Source organism: Geotrypetes seraphini, chromosome 15 (genome assembly GCF_902459505.1).
Source record: "Geotrypetes seraphini chromosome 15, aGeoSer1.1, whole genome shotgun sequence".
Lineage (NCBI taxonomy): Eukaryota > Metazoa > Chordata > Amphibia > Gymnophiona > Dermophiidae > Geotrypetes > Geotrypetes seraphini.
The window spans coordinates 70,792,660-70,814,381 of NC_047098.1; the positions used below are offsets into that span (position 1 = coordinate 70,792,660).

Genomic DNA, 21,722 nt, shown 5'->3' on the forward strand with positions numbered 1-21,722 from the left:
TGTGCCCTTTTCTCCTGCAGTTTAGCCTTATAGAGACTAGGTTTGGGCACTGTGCCTTAGCACAAGTCCTAGTTCCAGACTCCTGGGAATATCAGTATGCTCCAAGTCTACCTCTTTAGCTCTGATCCTCATGATGATGTTCTAGTAGTCGGGTATTATGCGCTGTGCGAACAGTCTCTTGCCAACACCTCTGCCCCCTGTAAGAAACTGCTGTATCTAAAGCTGGTCTGTAGAAGGGTTAAGATGTGGTAAAAAAAAAACAAAAAACAGCACACAAACACCAATAATGTATTGTTTAATTTGGAACTGTATTTAAATTTTACAGCACATTTCAAGTTTTTCACAATGAGATTCAACAGATTTCTTCTCAGCAGCACTCATCATCACTTCAGTTACAGTGAAGGTTATAATTTAAGTGACATTTCTGTCATGGTGCCCAGCAATGCAAGCTCTTTGAAGCTTTTACTATTTGGAAAGTTTAAGTAACTGAAAATAATTCTCTCAGTATACTGCCAGCACTTTGAAGTCGGTCCTCCATCCTCTCCCCCACCCTGGACAGCAGACATCTCTCATTCAGATGTATGCACACTACACATAGCAGGTGGTCAGTGATACAAGGAGTGAGATTTCAATTGTCTTCTAAGCTACAGCCATGTTATAATAGCTAGATTCATGTTATCATAGTTATGGACTTGTTACCATGTACAGATGTTGAAATAAGTATCCATAGACAGGGATCTTCTTACAGGCTCTGCAGGGTGCCTATGCCATACAAGAAAGTAATCTACAGCTCTTGGGAACAATATGGGGAGAACAGTAGAGTATCAGATTTATGATTCGATATGCACTGGAGAAAGTAATAGAGAGAGGAGGAAGGCAAGATGGAAGTCCATAGCTGCAGTGCTGGGCATGTGGTAAGTCTCCACAGTAAGTGCTTGATGCATCCTCTCATTTTGGTATCAATGCTTTTATCCCTTATTTGGGTCACACTGGTAAGTGCACAAAAAAAAAATAGATTAGCAGCATTTATAATTATAGACATTTATCACTTAGCACCCAAGTGCTTAGCTCTACAGTTGCCAGCATAAGGTTACATCAAGAGAAACCACTGGTACATGCAAGGAGATGAGACTTTGCAAACTCCCCCTGGAGCTAACCTCCCCTCTCTCACCCTAGTTTCTAAACCCTGCTCCCACCCCCACCCCTGGTGGTTTCCCTTTAACTTTACCTCGTCCCTTCCCTATCCTACACCCCACCTCTCTCTCTCCAATCATAATTCTATAGTTACTTCTGCTCTACTCTGAGAACACTGCAACACAGTAAAGTGAAAGAAACACTGTCCTCTGAGGAGCCAAGGCAGTGTTGTACCTTGGAAAGGAAAAGAGTGCAATTCTTCTGCATGATTAAGCAGCCACAGAAGACAGAAAGGACTGAGGCATCTCTGCAATGCCTATCTACTTAAACAGAGTCTTCCCTCCGTGCAGGGGATGGTTTCACTTGGGTTGTTCTGACTACAGCTCCAAGGGGCAAGAATGGGCTTGTATCTGATGGGTCAGGTGCCCCATGTTGTGGCTTTCAACTGGAAGCTGTGGCAATGGGTTTCTTCAGCTGCTGGTTCATAAGTTCCCTGGCACGTGACACCTGGATGTGATCATAGCAGGAGTTGCACACGAGGACAGGGTCATACAGCTGTTGGTCAGGGATTGGTAACTTCAGATGGCAGCAGTTGGCACAGAAAACATTCCCACAGTTTCTGTACAAAAAAAAACCAAACAAATATTTTAGTTACTTTGACAGCTGGAAAAACTATAAGCATTAACTTGCCAGAGATGGTACCAGGTTGTTGGAACTTGCTGTAAAATAAAATTTAAAAACCAACTTTATATAAAATTATGTTTACCTACAATGGTGTCTGCGTTTAGCTAACCAGAATTCACAGTCACAGTTAAAGCAGTGTGTAGCCATGTGATCAGGCACCCAGCGTGTGACCTGCAAGAAACAAGCATCATCAGTACCTGAGAAAAACAGCTTAAAGGCAATTAAGCCATTTTCTCTCCTATTCAACTCAATGTGCCAGGACACGGGCACTCTATTTACCATATAAACTACTGGGCAAAATCATGACTGCATTACTTGTAATCATTGTACAAAATTAATACAAACAGTAGCACCCCCCCCCCCTCCAAGGGATGTCTTACAAACTCTGGTGGTTTAATAGTCTAGTCAGGATGGATCCAGGCTACTGCTTGCCCTGGATCGGTAGCATTGAATGTTGCTACTCCTTGGGATTTAGCCAGGTACTAGGGACCTGAATTGGCCACTGGACTTGATGGATTGTTGCTCTGACCTAGTAAGGCTATTCTTATGTTGTGATGCTCCAGACGCACATCATGTATATGTAAAAGTGCTAGAAATCAGATTGACTGCTGAATGGGGTATGGAGGGGGGGTTGTTTAGTATGCTCTTTATTGCCTGATGTTATAATGATTGTGTGTTGTGATTTTTACACTAAATAAAGAATATTTTTTTAAAAAGTGCTAGAAATGAAAAATAAAAAATGGTCTTTTAAAATTTTTCATTTCTAGCACTTTTACGTATACATGATGTGCACCTATCATAAATTCTTATGGGGATTCTTTTGAATAATTCACTTCTCACAGATTAGTTGCTACCATATTTGATACTGTCCAACTGGTTCTTATATACATCTCGCTCCCGCACCATAACTCATGGTCACACTGATATTATGTACTTTAGTGACATATTAACTTTTTCCATCCTCTGATGGAAACATGGACCGTGCCGGGTCCCTTTAGCTGTTTAAGGTGGTCTACTTGTGAGCAACAAATTGTTTATTGTAATCAACACTGCCTGCAGTTTTCTTCTCTTTTGTTTTGGATTCACTGTGCCCTCACTGCGATTTGTTGGATTTTCTTTCTTTGTCAGATAAGAATTCTACTACTGCCACTATTTATCATTTCTATCATGCTGCAAGGCATACACAGCACTGTACATTTAACATTCAATAAATGGTCCCTGCTCAAAAAAGCTTACAATCTAATTTGGACAGAGACAGGACCTCATAGGATAGGGGAGTTTCTAGCAGAAAGACTGATATGATGGGTATCTGCTGGTGAGTGGGAGTTAAGAGTTGAAAGCAGCTTCAGAAAAGTTGGCTTTTAGCTTGGATTTGAATAATGCTAGAGATGTATTGACTCTGCATGATGTATTGACTCTGGTCGCCTGTTCCAGGCATACGGTGTGGCAAGAAAGAAGGGATGAAGTTTGGAGTTGGCGGAGAAGGTTACAAACTCAGCTGGTTCCAAGGCTTCCTAAAATATTGCAGCTGCTAAGATGTTCCCAGTCCTCCGGATTGCATCCCGCAGCAGCCCCCAATAAGTCCCAATGACACCAGGACTATAGCCAGATTCCACAGTTAGGGGGAAGGCTAACAGAGTTCTGGGAGGCATAGGCACATATCAGCTTAGACTGCTGGGTACTGGACATAATCCAGAACAGATACCAACTTGAATTCAGCTACCCCTTGACAGATCGTTTCGTGGATTCATCAGCTGGGCAGCCAGAAAAAGTCAGTCTGAGCTACAGTGGACAGGCTGCTAGCTATTCAGGTTGGAGAAACTATTCGACAAATGGGCAAGCAATTGTGGAGTTCCACAAGGTTTCCCATTGTCACTCCTTCTCTTCAACATCTATCTAGCTTCTCTAGGAGACCATCTAAGCATCTCCTACTACAGCTATGTTGACATTACTATTCTTCTCTCCATTACCTGCCTGATGCTCACAAAGATATATAGACTAGATCAGTGTTCTTCAACCAGTGTCGGTCCACAAAAAAATCTTGCCAGTCCGTGAAGGGTTCGGGTCCCCGCCGCAACAAAAGGTGCTGGCATCAGCTGACTTGCAACTTCCTGTTGCCATCGCTATGCCGGGACTCCTGCTGCGTAGGCCTCCTGCCTTTTTCTCCGCACCCTCAGACCAGCAGCCGCAGCTCTGTGTGCTTTTAACTTCATCACACAGCTGCCTCTCAGCAATAGTTTAACCGCAGTTTCGTGAGACAGCCTTGGGGCCTTTGTTAGGCTGGCCCTCTAAAATGATGCGATGTAGGCCGGCCTACCAAAGGCCCCGAGGCTGCTTCATGAAACCATGGCTAAACTACTGCTTAGGGGCAGCTGTGTGCCGAAGTTAAAAGCACACAAAGCTGCCGCTAGCCTAAAGAGAGGAAACATTTGCTGGAGAGAGAAGGAAGTAAGAAGGGGTACTCCTGGACAAGGGAGGGGAAGGGGGTACTGCTGGACAGGAGAGGAGGAAAATAGGTAGGAAACAGCTGGCAGGGAGATTAGGAGGGGAAGGAGTCAGGATGGAATAGAAAGATCAGATGAGGGAAAGGGGAATGAAAAAGTAGAAAGAGATTGATGTTGGGAAGGGGGTCAGATGAGAAATAAGGAGAGAGGGACAAAGATACTAGATCTGGTGTAGGAAAGATAAAAATAAAGAGAGCAGAATGAATCATGTAAAAAGGAGAGAGGGAGCACAGGCTGGATGGAAAGAGGAGAGGAGCACAGAAAGAAAATAGATACCATATGGAAGGGGGAGATGCTGGATTGAAGAGACAGAAGACAGACGCTGGATGGAAGAGAGTGAAAAGACGATGAAAGCAGAAACCAGAGATGACAAAAGGTAGAAAAAAATAATTTTATTTGTATCTTGTGATTAGTATATATCAGATTTGAAATATATATCCTGCTAGAGCTGATGTTAGACATAACTGGGGAGTGCAAAGCCCAGGCAATGCTTCTTTAGCTTCCAGCTGGCTTAGGGCTCTCTCTGACCAGGGGGCAGTTGCCCTAGTTGCACTCCCCCTAACACAATTCCTGCCATGTGTGATTGCGGTATTCTGTTAACATGATATTTGTGTAGCATTCTGTAATAATTTAGCTTACTCAGTTTTCTTGATAGTAGGGATATATGTGAAGGGGAGAGGAGACGGGAGTTTTGTTGATCCTTGCCCTGTATTATTTGTATTTATAAAATGACAATTTTACAGAATATTGTTTCTTTTTATATTTTAATAAAATATGTTCAATATAAAATCATAACTATTTGAGGCTTGTGCAGATGGGATCAGATGGTTTGCGGGACTGAGCTTGTTGGGACAAGGCGGCAATGGTTTTAAAAAAAATTTCAGTCTTACTAGTTTGCCGGTCCACAAAATAATTATTTTATTTCCGCTGGTCCATAGGTGTAAAAAGGTTGAACACTGGACTAGACTATCTTGTCTACCATAGAAGATTGGATGGCCCATTTCAAACTAAAACTGAATACCAAGAAAACAAAATTCTTCATTGCCACAGCCACCACCTTTACAGAAGACTCCCTAACCCAACTTTCCTATCTCCCCTACCATCAAAATCCTGGGTGTTCATCTAGACCAGGCATAGGTTTTCAGGATATCCACAATAAATATGCATAAGATAGATTTTCATCTCAAGGAGGCAGTGCATGCAAATCCATCTCATACATATTCCTTGTAGATATCCAGAAAACCTGAGCTGCCTGTGGCTCTCAAGGACCGGAACTGCCTACCCCTGGTCTAGACAGACAATTATCTATGTCAGCTGTGCTTACACTTTTACCGCACCCCAGCGCTAATTTGTAGAAACCGAGTTTTGTTGGCACCCGCTCTCTAGTAATAGTATGCGAAAAAGGTGTTTACTCGTTTCCCACCAACAATGTGTTAAGTACTTCTCTGATATAAAAATAAAGCCCAGTGCATAGTTGTATTTCCACTAGTGTGAAGTTCAGCTTAGCTAATATACAACCTGACATTTACATTATTATAATCTGGATTATATACATTACAAAAATTGTTTTCATTTTATTTCAGATAGGAGTCACCCTTGACAAACACCTAACCCTGGAAAAGCATACAGATTTAATGTTCAAAAAAAAGTATATCAGTCCTATGGAAGCTCCGCACCATTAAAATATACTTCGATGATTCATCCTTTCGATTACTTGTACAATCATCCATCTTGAGTATGCTGGATTACTGCAACATTATATATCTGGGAGCTTATAAGAAGACACTTAACAAGTTGAGATTAATTCAGAACACTGCGGTCCGGCTCATCTTTGGTTTTAAAAAATGGGAACATATCACCCCATATTTCCAGATACTCCACTGGTTGCCGGTGGAATCCAGAATACTCTTCAAGTTTGCCTGCATCAGCTACAAAGCTATCTTTGGGATGCTACCAACTTACCTCGCCTCTCAATTCATCCTCAACAGCTCTAATAAGAGCTCTCGCAGAATAAATCTCTTTAATAACCCATCCCTGAAATCATGTCTTTATAAGAAATTCCTAGACAGAATGTTATTCCAGGCAGCCAAACTGAACACGTGGCTCGTAAAACTCATTCTCGAGGCCACTTCTTACGCCGACTTCAGAAAATCACTGAAGACCCGTCTCTTTAACAAATTCTAATTCCTAATTCTTACCCAATCCCCCTCAGCTATCCTCATCCCACTTCTCTTGATTTTAGATTAACTCATCCTTCTTCCCATTTGTATAGGTATTCCACCCAAATTGTTTTCCCCTGCACCCCAATCTCTGACTAGATACTTCCTTTTGATTCAAACCATCTTGGTTCTCTTCCATTTGCAATTTGTATCCCAGAAAGTACTTTTTCTGTTCCCCTTACATCTCATACACTCATTGTATGTATCGCGTTGTAAACATCTCTTACTCTCATTGTATGTAACTTGTTGTAAACTGCTTTGAACTTATGGTAAAGCGGTATATAAGAAATAAAATTATTATTATTATTATAATAATGTGATTAACAAGTTCATTTGAGTGTAAACAAGTGTAATGATGCAGGTGTAGGTGAGTGCTATAGCCTGATATGTGTTCAGATGTCCTGTCTGCACTCTCCATATATGCTCCGATCCAGGGCTGAACTTTAACATCATTTTGCACACCACCTAATACTATAAAGTTAGTTAAGTGGCTCCCCTGGCCCTGGAGCCTCCCACTGCCCAGTAGTTCTGTGGTTAAATGGCCTGTATGTTGCCTTCTTTCAATCAATGTGAAAAATACATTAGCATATTAAATACAAAAGAATCAGAGTCATTGGTACCAGAAACTGAGAAGTCGGGGTCGAAGGATTCCACAGCCCTGGTAGAGGCATTTTATTTTCGAAAGGGCGACTATGATAAAATAAAGAAAATGGTTTAAAAGAAGCTAAAAGGATCAGTTGCAAAGGTTAGGACTGTAAACCTTGCAGACGAGATCTGTGGGCTGTGTTTGCTGGTCTCCTCTGTGTTGCACACCGTGTCAGAGCCCCCGCGTGTGGTGGACCCCTTGCTTCAGGGGATCCGCTCTGTTTTCCGCTCTTTCCTACTGCTTCAGGATATCGGGATTTTCAGCTTGCTCTGTGGCAGGTACCTGTGGCGCCCTTTCGCTTTACGTGTTCCATGGCCTGCCTTTATCCCATCCCGGAAGGAGATCAGGTCCTGATGCTGTCGCCTGTGGTGGTCGCAGTGGTCTCAGCCATAGCAAGTTGGCATGCTGTATCTGGAGGATGGCTTTGCCTTCAGAGGTTGAGGAGAGTAAATTGGAGTTCTTCCTTACAATAGGTTTTAAGGTTACTGCCCTGGCGGTCCAAGCGATGAGACGTGGCGGGCTGGTCGCTCGGACTTGTTTTCGCTGGGCCGAGCGTGTCCTTGTGAGTCTGATAATTGGGACTTAGTAGAGCAGGCAGTTGTCCAACTTGAGATTGGTGATTCTTGTTTCTCGGGTTCCATGTATGACCTCTTGTGAGCTTCTGCCATGTCTATGGTTTTTGGAGTGGCTGCCCGCCGTACCTTGTGGCTTGTGCTTGGTTGGCGGATGCAGCGTCCTACACTTGTGCCTTTTGGGGATTTCTTGTTTAGACGGGGCTTGGACCAGTTAGTTTTGACCTTATCCGGCCCTGTTGTGCCTCGCTTGCCTGGCCTTGGAACTAGGCCGCGGGCCCTGGGTGGCACTGCTTGCAGGCGCGATTTCTGCCATCCAGTGGTGTACCAAGGGGGGAGCAGGGGGCGGTCCGCCCCGGGTGCACGCCTTATGGAGATGCACAGCCGGCCATGTCCAGGTCGTCCTGCCGTATTGTGCAACAGGACCTGCACCTCAGCATGGCTGCCAGTTGATCCCCTCTGACTTACTTGCTCTGGAGCAGAGTCGGCAGCTGCGCTGAGGTGCAGAAAGGTCCCCCGATGACTCATCTGCTGGCTTTGCTCCGGAAGAAGTTATGTCAGAGGGGGTGGACCCGGCAGACACAGTCATCGCGGGACCTTGCCGCAACTCCCTGCGTTTGCCGGGTCCACCCCCTCCAACGTAACTTACTTCTTCCGGAGCAAAGCCGGCAGATGAGTCATTATCCCAGGACAAGCAGGCAGCATATTCTTAACACATGGGTGACGTCACCGACGGAGCCCTCGGTACGGACCTTTTAACTAGAAGTTTCTAGTTGGCCGCACCGCGCGTGCGCGAGTGCCTTCCCGCCCGACGGAGGAGTGCGTGGTCCCCAGTTTCTTCGTTTCCGCGGAGCGAAGAAGACGCGTGTATTTTTTCAACGGCCGTTGAAATCACTTTTTGCCTTCCCGCTCGCGCTTTTGTTATATTTTTTTCTTCCTCTACCTCCGGGTTTCCTTTTTCTTTCAATTAAAAAAAAAAAAAAAAAAAAAAAAAACTTTGATTTTTATTGTTTCTTTCGTTTTTGCCCCGGCGGGGCCTGTTGCCATTATACAGGCCTCGGACTTCGATTTTGCGGAGGCTATCTTCCCCTTCATGCCCCCGCAGGTCGGTTTTAAGAAGTGCCAGCGGTGTGCACGCCCGATCTCCGTTTCTGACCCACACAATTGGTGTTTGCAGTGCCTGGGTCCGGAGCATCGGGCAGACTCCTGCACCCGCTGTGCCACTTTACAAAAACGTACTCTTAAAAACCGAAGAATCCAGCAAACCCTGCTCTTCGGCTCCGAGTCGGCGATGGATTCATCACCCTCAGCGGCGGTACCGCAGAAATCGGCACCGTCCAGCTCGACACCGACCGATCCCGCATCGGCGCCACTGGCGCCAGGTAAGCCGGCTAAGAAGCCTTCCTCTTCCCTCGAGCGCCCTCCAGCTACGGTGACGACACCGTCCATACCGGCATCGCACCGGTCCCGTAAACGCTCCGCCCCGATAACGGTGAGTGCCTCGTCATCGGCCTCCTCATCGCCGGGGCGTGGAGCGGCATCCAAGGAACCGAAGAAAAAGAAAGCGGTTCCGATGCCACCCCTGGATGACCGTATCTCGGCCATCCTACAAACTCAGCTTCAGGAGCAGTTGAAGAAACAGCTTGAACAACTGCTACCCTCTATCCTGGCACCGCTCCTTCCGGTACCAGACCGGCCCGAGCCCCGCACCGAGCCCCCGGTGTCCACTCCTTCGGTACCGGTAAACACCTCGATGCCGATCCTTTCGGCACAACAACTTCCTGATGATCCTGTGGTTCATTCTCGAACCACAGTGGATCCTGCTCGGCACCAGGCGGTACGGCACTCTTCTCGGGACCGAGAACGACGCCGATCGTCCTCCCCTGGTGCCGTTTCGGTGCGCTCTGGTAAATCTTTGTCCAAAACTCACCACACCGCACCCTCCACCCCGGTGTCCCGACACGCACCAGAGGTCAGGGATCCGGATTTATGGGAGGAGACTCCTCTCGGTACCGAGGAGGATCCCTCCTCATCTGATGAGGAACCATCGGCGCCTGATGCCTCCTCTAAACCTGAGCAGTCCTCTTTTTCTAAATTTCTGAGGGAAATGTCTGCTGCTCTGTCACTTCCCCTTGAATCTGACTCCAAAAAGTCCCAAGCCTTTTTAGAAGCCTTAGACTTTGAGCAACCTCCTAAAGAGTTCCTCAAACTTCCCGTACATGACATCTTACGGGAGACATTCTACAAAAATTTGGAAAATCCCCTCACGGTACCGGGAGCTCCCCGTAAACTGGACAACCTTTACCGTGTCATCCCTATTCCAGGATTCGACAAATCTCAATTGCCCCATGAGTCCCTTCTGGTGGAATCCACCTTAAAAAAGACTCAGGGCTCCAGTGTCTATGCCTCTACCCCTCCTGGCAGAGAAGGTAAGACCATGGACAAGTTTGGCAAGAGGCTTTACCAAAATGCCATGCTTGCCAACAGGGCAAACAACTATTCCTTCCATTTTTCCTTTTATCTCAAACACTTGGTCCAACAGCTGTCTGCCCTCCAGAAGTACCTTCCTGAGCGCAAGGTCCCGCTATTCCAGCAGCACATATCTGGCCTTCTCCAAATGCGCAAGTATATGGTCCGCTCGATCTACGACTCCTTCGAGCTCACCTCTCGGGCCTCTGCCATGGCTGTAGCCATGCGTCGCTTGGCCTGGCTCAGAGTCTCCGACCTGGACATCAACCACCAGGACCGCCTGGCCAACGCCCCCTGTCTCGGGGATGAGCTTTTTGGAGAGTCACTGGATTCCACCACCCAGAAACTCTCCGCCCATGAGACTAGGTGGGACACCCTAATCAAGCCGAAAAAGAAGGCTCCGCCTGCTCGACCCTATCGGCCTCAATCATCCTACCAGCGGAGGTTCTCAGCCAGGCCACTCAATCCGCCTCCCCAACAATCTCGGCGACCCCGTCAACAGCAGCACCATGCCCAGGCTCGGTCTCAGGCCACCCAACCCTCCAAGCCTCCTCAGCCTGCTAAACAATCTCAGCCCTTTTGACTCTTCTCTCCAGGGCATAGCCAGTCATCCACCCTCGCTGCCTCTTCCACAGCCTATCGGGGGTCGTCTCACCATTTTCTCAAGCCGTTGGGAAGTCATCACGTCGGACCAGTGGGTCCTCAACATCATCCGCCACGGCTACTCTCTCAACTTCCAGACTCTGCCTCCGGACAACCTTCCCGTAGAGTCTGCTTCAAACTCATCTCAAACCCCCCTCCTCCTGAGGGAGGTTCAATCCCTCCTCCTTCTCAATGCCATCGAAGAAGTACCTCCAGATCAAAGGGGGCAGGGATTCTACTCCCGCTACTTCCTGGTACCCAAAAAGACGGGAGACCTCCGTCCCATTCTCGATCTCAGGGACCTCAACAAGTGTCTGGTCAAGGAGAAGTTCAGAATGCTCTCCCTTGCCACGCTCTATCCTCTTCTTTCTCAACACGACTGGCTATGTTCCCTGGACCTCAAAGAGGCCTACACTCACATCTCCATCAATCAACATTCTCGCCGCTACCTGCGATTCCAGGTACTGCACCACCACTATCAGTACAAGGTGCTACCGTTCGGCCTCGCCTCCTCACCCAGGGTCTTCACCAAGTGCCTTATAGTGGTAGCGGCCTTCCTCAGGTCTCACAACCTCCAGGTGTTCCCCTATTTGGACGATTGGTTGGTGAAAGCACCTACGTCTCCACTTGTGCTACAGGCTACTCATCACACCATCTCTCTCCTCCACCTCCTGGGGTTCGAGATCAACTACCCCAAGTCGCATCTGCTTCCCACCCAGCGACTTCAATTCATTGGAGCAGTTCTGGACACCACGCTAATGAGGGCTTTTCTCCCCTCCGATCGCAAGCAGACCCTGCTCCATCTCTGCCGTCAGGTACTCATGCATCCCTCCATTCCTGCTCGACAGATGATGGTCCTCCTGGGTCACATGGCCTCGACAGTGCATGTCCTTCCTCTGGCTCGTCTCCACCTTCGTACACCTCAGTGGACGCTCGCCAACCAGTGGTCACAGACTACGGATCTTCTTTCTCATCCCATCTCTGTGACATCATCTCTTCAGCAATCTCTCCAATGGTGGTTGAACTCCTCAAATCTTTCCAGGGGTCTACTTTTCCATCTGCCCCCCCACTCTATGATCATCACCACAGATGCGTCCCCCTACGCGTGGGGAGCTCACCTGGGAGATCTACGCACCCAGGGACTTTGGACCCCACAGGAGCGTCGTCATCACATCAATTTCCTGGAACTCAGAGCCATATTCTACGCCCTCAAGGCTTTCCAGCATCTTCTCTGTCCTCAAGTCCTCCTCCTGTGCACAGACAATCAAGTCGCCATGTACTACATAAACAAGCAGGGCGGCACCGGATCTCGCCCCCTTTGTCTGGAGGCTCTGCGCATCTGGACCTGGGCCACGGACCGCAATCTCTTTCTCAGGGCGGTCTATATCCAGGGCGAACAGAACTCTCTGGCCGACAATCTCAGCCGCATCCTTCAACCTCACGAGTGGACGTTGGACCCTCCGACTCTACTCTCCATCTTTGCTCGATGGGGCACTCCGCAGGTGGACCTCTTTGCAGCACCTCACAACCATCAGCTGCCCCAATTCTGTTCCAGACTCTTCTCTCCTCACCGTCTGGCCCCGGATGCATTCCTGCTCGACTGGAGGGATCGGTTCCTCTATGCCTTCCCTCCACTTCCTTTGATGTTGCGGACCTTGTCCAAACTCCGCAAGGACAATGCCACCATGATCCTCATCGCCCCTCGGTGGCCTCGTCAACACTGGTTCTCCCTTCTGCTTCAACTCAGCTCCAGGGAGCCCATTCCTCTTCCTGTGTTTCCTACTCTACTTACACAGCAGAATCAGTCTCTACTACATCCCAACCTGTCTTCCCTCCACCTGACAGCTTGGTTTCTCTCGGGCTGACCTCTCCGGAGAATCTATCTCAACCGGTCCGCCTCATTTTGGACGCCTCCAGGAAACCGGCCACTCTTCAATGTTACCATCAGAAGTGGACCAGATTCTCCTCGTGGTGTCTCCGGCATCATCAAGAACCCACCTCTTTGGCGGTGGAAACTGTCTTGGACTATTTGCTCTCGCTGTCCAACGCTGGCCTCAAAACCACTTCCATCAGAGTCCACCTCAGTGCCATCACTGCGTTTCACGAGCCTATTCTCGGAAAACCCCTCACGGCTCATCCTCTGGTTTCAAGATTTATGAGAGGGCTCTTCAACATCAAACCGCCTCTCAAGCCTCCTCCCGTCGTCTGGGACCTGAATGTGGTTCTCTCTGCCCTTATGAAACCTCCGTTTGAGCCTCTTGCCACAACTTCATTCAGGCTTCTTACCTGGAAGGTGCTTTTCCTAATTGCCATCACCTCTGCCAGGAGGGTTAGCGAACTGCATGCACTGGTTGCCGACCCACCGTTCACTGTTTTTCACCATGACAAGGTTGTTCTGCGTACCCACCCTAAATTCCTTCCCAAGGTGGTCTCAGCTTTTCACCTCAACCAGTCCATTGTGCTTCCCGTCTTCTTCCCTAAGCCTCACTCGCATCCTGGAGAACAGGCGTTGCACACGCTGGATTGTAAGCGTGCCCTTGCTTACTACCTTGATCGTACCAGAGCTCACCGAACATCCCCTCAGCTCTTTTTGTCTTTCGATCCCAACCGTTTGGGCCGTCCTGTCTCCAAACGGACACTTTCAAATTGGCTTGCTGCCTGTATTGCCTTCTGTTATGCTCGGGCCGGTCTCTCACTGGAAGGATCTGTCACGGCCCACAGAGTCCGAGCTATGGCTGCTTCTGTGGCTTTCCTCCGTTCCACGCCCATCGAGGAAATCTGCAAGGCGGCCACTTGGTCCTCAGTTCACACGTTCACTACTCACTACTGTCTGGATGCATTCTCCAGACGGGATGGACACTTCGGCCAATCTGTGTTACAAAATTTATTTTCCTAATGGCCAACCATCCCTCCTCCCTCTTTGTTAGCTTGGAGGTCACCCATGTGTTAAGAATATGCTGCCTGCTTGTCCTGGGATAAAGCACAGTTACTTACCGTAACAGGTGTTATCCAGGGACAGCAGGCAGATATTCTTAAGTCCCACCCACCTCCCCGGGTTGGCTTCTTAGCTGGCTTATCCTAACTGGGGACCACGCACTCCTCCGTCGGGCGGGAAGGCACTCGCGCACGCGCGGTGCGGCCAACTAGAAACTTCTAGTTAAAAGGTCCGTACCGAGGGCTCCGTCGGTGACGTCACCCATGTGTTAAGAATATCTGCCTGCTGTCCCTGGATAACACCTGTTACGGTAAGTAACTGTGCTTTGCGGGACCTTCCAGCACGCAGCTGCTGATTCGGCTCCAGAGTAAGTCGGAGTGGGGTGCACTGGCAGCCGGCAACTACAGTTATCGCAGGAAAGGAGCAGGACTGCTGGAATAGAAGAGTGGTGGAGGGAGAGGGATTGGAGGGAAAGAAAGGGGGCAGATGCTGATTGAAGGGAGTGGACGGAGAGAGAAAGGGCAGACATTGGGTGGTAGTGGGGAGGGGGAGCCTATGCTGGATGGAAGTGCGGATGCGAGAGATAAGGGAGCAAATGCAGGAAGGAAATGGGAGGAGAGAAAGAGGGGAGCAGACGATGGAAGTGGACAGAGAGGAGAAGGTACTAGATGGAAGGGGTAGATAAGAGGGCACGTGATGGAAGGAGGGGATAAATAAAAGGAGGGCACATGATGGGGGGAAAAGGATTGAGTTATGGAAATACTGGAGGGGGTGAGAGAAAGAGGTGGCGAGCTGTAGGTAGACAGTAAAAAAGGAAATTGATGGTAGTAAGAACGTAATCTAGACGGATGCAGAAAATAAATTGAAAAGGAAAATGGCAGAATCGGCGACTTGCAAACCGAGTTTGACTCGATTTATGAGCGCCATCCCGTGATCCAGCATCCCCCCCAGCAATCTGGCATCCCCCCCGAGCACCAAAACAAAATCCCTTACCCCGATTGGGCACCGGTACCAGCACCAACACATAGGACATGCCGGTGCCCGAAGATCCTCCCTCTTCTGGGCTGGACGGTGCGTCGGAGATCCTCCCTCTTGCCTGTGCTGGGCTGGGCTAGACTTTGAGCATTTGCGCATACTCAGAGCCTTCTGGTCTCGCTCTCTCTGAGATCAGAATCTCGGAGAGAGTGAGACCAGAAGGCCTTGAGCATGCACAAATGCTCAAGGCCCAGTCCAGCCCAGCACAGGCAAGAGGGAGGATTTCCGATGCACCGTCCAGCCCAGAAGAGGGAGGATCTTTGGGCATCGGCATGTCCTATGCGTTGGTGCTGGTGCCAATGCCCAATCGGGCTGCTCCCACTGTCAGCAGTGTAGGTGGAGGATCACTCAGTCAAGGTAAGTATTACTGCTTTTTTGGGTTCCTCTCCACAGTGTCCCTTTAATGAAGGTTTATTATTAGATATATACATCTATATTAGTGATTGCAGATTTGGGACCTGCTCAACCTTTTTTTTTGCTCATCTGCTAGTGTTAATATTTGTGCGGCCCCCCAAAAATTTTTTTCAGCCAATGCAGCCCAGGGAAGCCAATAGGTTGGACACCTCTGGTCTAAATTCAATTCTTACTCTGCAGTCCTCAGTTTCCCTCTTTTCACTATGTCTAACCACAGCATACCACCCCTTTCCTTCACTCCTCCACTATCTCACTAACTCTATCTTCTTCCCCCATCCAGCATATGTCCTTTTTCTTTATCCCTCCTTCCATCCAGTATGTGTTCTCTTTCTCCACTTCCATTCAGCATTTGCTCTCCCTCTCCCCACTTCCATCATCTGCCCTCTTCTCTCTCCCCACTTCCATCATCTGCCCTCTTCTCTCCACTTCCATCATCTTCCCCTTCTCCTTCCCCCTTCTCTCCACTTCCATCATCTGCCCCTTCTCCCCACTTCCATCATCTGCCCTCTTCTCTCTCCCCTTTCTCCCCACTTCCATCATCTGCCCCCTTCTCTCAATCTCTCCATCCACCACAGGCCCATTTTTTTCCCTTCCTCACCTTTCCGATTTTGGCAACAAGATCGTCAACGCCCCGTGATGACACTTAAAATCAGCAACAGGCCTCCTTCTACCACCGGCATCAACAGAACTCAGATCGGCAACGCGGTGCTCGGTCAAAAGCTTCCCTCTGACTGAACTGCCTGGGCGGAAACAGGAAGCTGAATCAGAAGGAAGCTTTTGACTGAGCACCGTGTTGCCGATCTGAAGTTCTGTTGATGCCGGGAGAAGGAGGCCGAACTTGAGTGCTGTCACGGAGGGGGGCGCCAATGCCGCTAAGTGCCATCGCCATTGCAGCCCTGGAATTTTCCGGACCTGGCCAGCTGTGCACCCCCCCTAAGGCTGCACCCGGGGCGGACAGCCCCCCCTAAGTACACCACTGCTAGATCTAATAGATGCTGGCAATGTCATCTTAAAGTTAGGACTTTAGATCATTTGTTATTCTACTGTCTAATGATTATGGCTTTTTGGAAATCAATATAGGGTCAAATAAATTGTTTATTAGAAAATCCGGTGGCATTATCGTATGATACTGTATTTGGCATGTCAATGAGGGCTAAGAGTCAAATATCTTCTAACAATAAGCTTTTACTTATTATGACAGGAGTTGCCATACAGCACAGTTACTTACCGTAACAGGTGTTATCCAGGGATAGCAGGCAGATATTCTCTACATGTGGGTGACATCACCAACGGAGCCCCGAAGCGGACAGCCTTGCAAGCAATCTTGCTTGAAGATCTTCAAGCTTGCGAGTGTACCATGCATGCGCGTGTGCCTTCCCGCCTGAGTCAGGGCGCGCATCTCCTCAGCGTGGCCTCAGTTCAGATAGCTAGCAAAGAAGCCAACCAGGGAAGATGGATGGGTTGTGAGAATATCTGCCTGCTGTCCCTGGATAACACCTGTTACGATAAGTAACTGTGCTTTATCCCAGGACAAGCAGGCAGCATATTCTCTACCTGTGGGTGACCTCCAAGCTAACCAAAAAGGGACGGTGGGAGTGTTGGCAATTTATGAGAACAGATTACGCAAAACTGACTGGCCAAAATGGCCGTCCCATCTGGAAAAGGTGTCCAGACAGTATTGGGAGGTGAAGGTATGATCCGAGGACCAAGTGGCAGCCTTGCAGATATCCTCAATAGGAGTTGACCTGAGGAAAGCAACAGACACCGCCATTACTCTGACCTTATGTCCTGTGACCCGATCCTGTAGCAGGAGACCAGCCTGAGCACAGCAAAAAGAGATACAAGCCGCCAACCAGTTGGAGATGGTATGCTTAGAAACAGGATGCCCCAACCGATTTGGATCAAAAGAAATGAAAAGTTGAGGAGCAGTCTGATGAGCCTGAGTGCGTTGCAAATAGAAAGCCGACACACGTTTACAGTCCAGAGTATGAAGTGCCACTTCCCCAGGATGAGAGTGAGGCTTTGGAAAAAATACAGGAAGAACGATAGATTGGTTGAGATGAAAATCCGAAAACACCTTAGGCAAGAATTTAGGATGGGTACGGAGGACCACCTTATCATGATGGAAAACAGTGAAAGGAGGATCCGCAACCAAAGCCTGCAGCTCACTGACCCTGCGAGCGGACGTGAGGGCAATAAGAAATACTACTTTCCATGTGAGAAATTTCAAATGAGCCTTATCAATTGGCTCAAAGGGAGGCTTCATCAACTGAGCAAGGACAACATTGAGATACCAAACCACCGGAGGAGGTCCGAGCGGAGGATGGACGTTAAAAGAGACCCTTCATAAACCGGAAAACCACAGGATGAACAGAGAGAGGTTTGCCGTCAATTGGCTGATGAAAAGCACCAATAGCACTGAGGTGGACTCAAATAGATGTAGATTTGAGACCAGCTCTAGACAAGTGCAGCAGATAATCCAGCACGACTGACAAGGAAGCAGATTGCGGCTCCTTGCGATGCGCAGCACACCAAGAAGAAAATGTAGTCCACTTCTGAGAGTAACACTGCCTAAATAATTTGTCCTCTCATGGTTGCCTTAAGAGCATCCCATAAAGTTTCCTTAGAGATTTCTTCTGTGGTATTAAGTTGGAAATAATCATTCATTTTTAATTGAAAGTCTTCACAAAATGTTGGATCTGCAAGCAATGTATTATCAAATCTCCATACAGGTCTACTATTATCTTGATCAATAATTTAGAGTTCAATTCACACCCTTCCATGATCCGACAGAATGATTGGATCTATGGCGGCTTGTGTTACCTGTTGTACTAATTGATTTGAAACAAAAATGTAATCAATTATTGAAAAGGATTTATGAACATGGGAGCAAAAAGAAAATTCCCGACCATCAAAATGAAGTATTTGCCAAATATCTTTCAAATCACAAGACTGTGCGAAACTATCTAATCCTAATGACTTCATGATTTTACTAGTTTTTTTTATCCATCAAAGGATCCATAACAGCATTAAAATCCCCAGCCACCACTAAATTAGAGGCAGCCAGTGGTAATATCAGTTGTTGTAGAGTCTTGAAAAATTCATTTTGGTTCAAATTAGGGGCATATACATTGAAAAGCGCCATTGTAGTATTTCCCATGTTCATTTCCACATGTAACCATCTTCCTAAGAGATCTGAAGCCTTTAATTTAAACAAAGCAGTACATTTCCTATTAACTAAAATAGCGACACCATCCTTTTTACCAACGGCAGGGGGAAAAAAAAACCAGGGGGAAAAAAACAATGCTTAACCCAACCTCCTTCCAGGTTTTTAGATTCTATATCTGACAGATGTGTCTCTTGGTTATAGCAAATATCCGCATTTTGTTGTTTTAAAAACAATAATGTCTTTTTTCTTTTTATCGGATGGTTGAGACCATTGACATTTAAAGAAAATATCTTAAAATCTATTATACAATTTATATTTGAAACTAAAACTCATCATCCCATAAATCAGCTTATAATTGATGTTTAATAAATAATCATTTTCCCCAAAGTTAAAATCTAAACTATAGTCCCATTCTCCCCCAAACCCATCCTTGCGGACGACACCAAACTATTTAGTAGAGCTCGGACAAAGGAGGACTGCGAAGAATTGCAAAGAGACTTGGACAAACTAGGGGAATGGGCAGAGAGATGGCAGATGAAATTCAATGTTGGGAAGTGTAAAGTATTGCATGTGGGAAGCAAAAACTCGAGGTATAATTATGCGATGGGAGGGAAGTTTTTGAATGAGAGTGCCCAAGAAAGGGACTTGGGGGTGATGGTAGACATGAAAATGAAGCCGACAGCACAGTGCGCAGCTGCCGCTAAGAGAGCGAATAGAATGCTAGGTATAATCAAGAAAGGTATTACAACCAGAACGAAAGAAGTTATCCTGCCGCTGTATCGGGCAAAGGTGCGCCCGCATCTTGAGTACTGCGTCCAGTATTGGTCACCGTACCTTAAGAAGGATATGGCATTGCTCGAGAGAGTTCAGAGGAGAGCAACACGACTGATTAAGGGGATGGAAAGCCTTTCATATGCTGAGAGATTGGAAAAACTGGGACTCTTTTCCCTAGAAAAGAGAAGATTAAGAGGGGATATGATAGAGACTTACAAGATCATGAAGGGCATAGAGAGAGTAGAGAGGGACAGATTCTTCAAACTTTCAGAGAATAAAAAAACAAGAGGGCATTCGGAAAAGTTGATAGGAGGCAAATTCAAAACTAATGCTAGGAAGTTCTTCTTTACACAACGGGTGGTGGACACCTGGAATACAATTCCAGAGGAAGTTATAGGGCAGAGTACAGTACTGGGGTTTAAGAAAGGTTTGGACAAATTCCTGCTGGAAAAGGGGATAGAGGGGTATAGATAGAAATTTACTGCACAGGTCCTGAACCTGTTGGGCCGCCGCGTGAGCGGACTGCTGGGCGCGATGGACCTCGGGTCTGACCCAGCGGAGGCATTTCTTATGTTCTTACATACCCTCCTCCCAACCCATCCCTTCCCTCCCCAATTCATAGTGAAAACTTGGAAACGCAAATTTGAGATCAGGTTCAGAAAAAACTCCTTACAAGCTATCATAATATAATTAATTTGCTAACATAATAAGCTACCCAACTTTAAATATGATTCATAAGTAATATATAAGAATTCAAATTTTAAACCCCTCTTTAAAAATAAACCATTGATAGTAATAAACTCATCAATGAAATAAATAACTAAATAAATAGTCCCTAACTTTTAAAATAAAAACGTCTATATATAATTTGATAAATTGCACTTTCCTATATGAACAAATGTTGAATTTTATCTATTTTTTTTTACCTTTATTAATTAAATAATCATTTAAAAATTAATATGAATCTTAGATGTTATTATTCTTAAAAGTTTGAAGATTTGTAATTACCACTTCCCATTAAATGAATTCCCAACCATTCATTTCTTTTCATATTAAACATTTAACTTAAACATAGAAACACAGAAATAGACGGCAGATAAGGGCCACAGCCCATCTAGTCTGCCCACCCCAATGACCCTCCCCTACCTTTCTCTGTGAATAGATCCCACTGTCTATCTGGAAGTGCAAATCTCCAATCAGTCACCACGGAGGTTCGAAGCCAATCCAATTCCATGCAGAAGAAAAACAATCTCCCATTTAAAATCCAGAGAGCACGGCACATATAGCTGTCACATAACACTATGAAATCACCACATGACATTCTATACTTTACTACTCATAGTAAGTTATACAAAAGGCATCGTTTCCACAGAAGACCAAATCAATTTATAATAGCTTTAAAATAAGAAGTGTGTTGTTTCATCACAAAGTTCTTTTATAGAATCAATCGACGTCACTTCTGCTTCTGTTCTAAGCTTGCTCGCACCAGAATTCCAATATGCTCAAATCTTAACTGAAGCTACATATTTGTAAACTATAGATTCTCAATATTGCTTCCATATTTCCGTCACATCATGTCAATCCACATAAAAATGAAAATAAAATTATAAAATGTAATAAAGAAATTATAAATTAAAATGAATATAATGAAAAAAAAGGTAGAATATATGTCCTTATTAGGAAGACAAAGGCTGCTCGCACTGATCTATAAATTTTTTTTTTTTTTTGCAACTTTTTTTGATCTGCAAAATTCAATGTTTTGTTTGCATAAGTGACCCGCATTACTACCGGGTATATTAAGCAAAATTTAGCTCCCAAAGACCTGAGCTGTGGACGTAGATCAAGTAACTGTTTCCTTTTAAACGCTGTATCCTTAGCAAAGAACGGCACTATATGTATCTTTGAGTCTTGACATTTAAGATTTTTATTTTCTTTTGCTAATTGGCATATTTCTATGACTTGCTGATGTCTTAGCAATTTGAGAATTAATATCCTTGGTCCTCTCTGTTTATTTGTCCTTTGCGCTAGGATCCTGTGTGCCCTCTCAAACTCAAGCGGGAATTTTGTTTTTAGTAGCAATATTTTTGGCAAGAATTTTTCAAGGAAGGATATTAGGTCATTCTTTTACACTCCTTCCGGTAACCCAATAATTCTCTAATTATTCCTCCTCTCACGGTTAGCAGAATCCTCAAGATCCCTCTTTAAAGATTCAATTTCTTTCTGGTCTGCCTTACATTGCAGCAATTCTGTCTCCACTCCATCTGCCTGCTTCTCCAAATGATTCAGTTTTATGTCAATCACCTCCATTCTCTTCGTGAGGCAGGCAACTTTATCTATGACCACTTGTATCTTTTTAGTATTTTCTGACACAATTGCTTTGATTTGCCGAAGCTCAATAATATTGCCATTTTCTTCTGTTGGTATTGGAACTTTCAATGGAGTTGCAGGCTCCAGTTTTGATCTTTTAACACTGACAGATCCAGTTCCTATCCCAGCCGAATCGTTTTTGTTATGCTTGCCCAATA

General features: G+C 46.3%; 1 protein-coding gene across 4 annotated transcripts in view; it reads right to left on the bottom strand.

Annotated features, from left to right (window-relative positions):
* Positions 1-289: 289 nt before the first annotated feature.
* The window catches only part of MTMR4 (myotubularin related protein 4), a 134,459-nt gene continuing 113,026 nt past the window's right edge, over positions 290-21,722 (bottom strand). For all 4 annotated transcript variants that reach the window (XM_033921844.1, XM_033921845.1, XM_033921846.1 and 1 more), the window contains 2 exons: positions 1,901-1,989; positions 290-1,753 (listed from right to left, as the gene is read on the bottom strand). In XM_033921844.1, the coding sequence (XP_033777735.1) occupies positions 1,576-1,753; positions 1,901-1,989 (267 nt within the window). In that variant the 3' untranslated portion in view covers positions 290-1,575. The remainder of the gene's footprint in view (positions 1,754-1,900; positions 1,990-21,722) is intronic.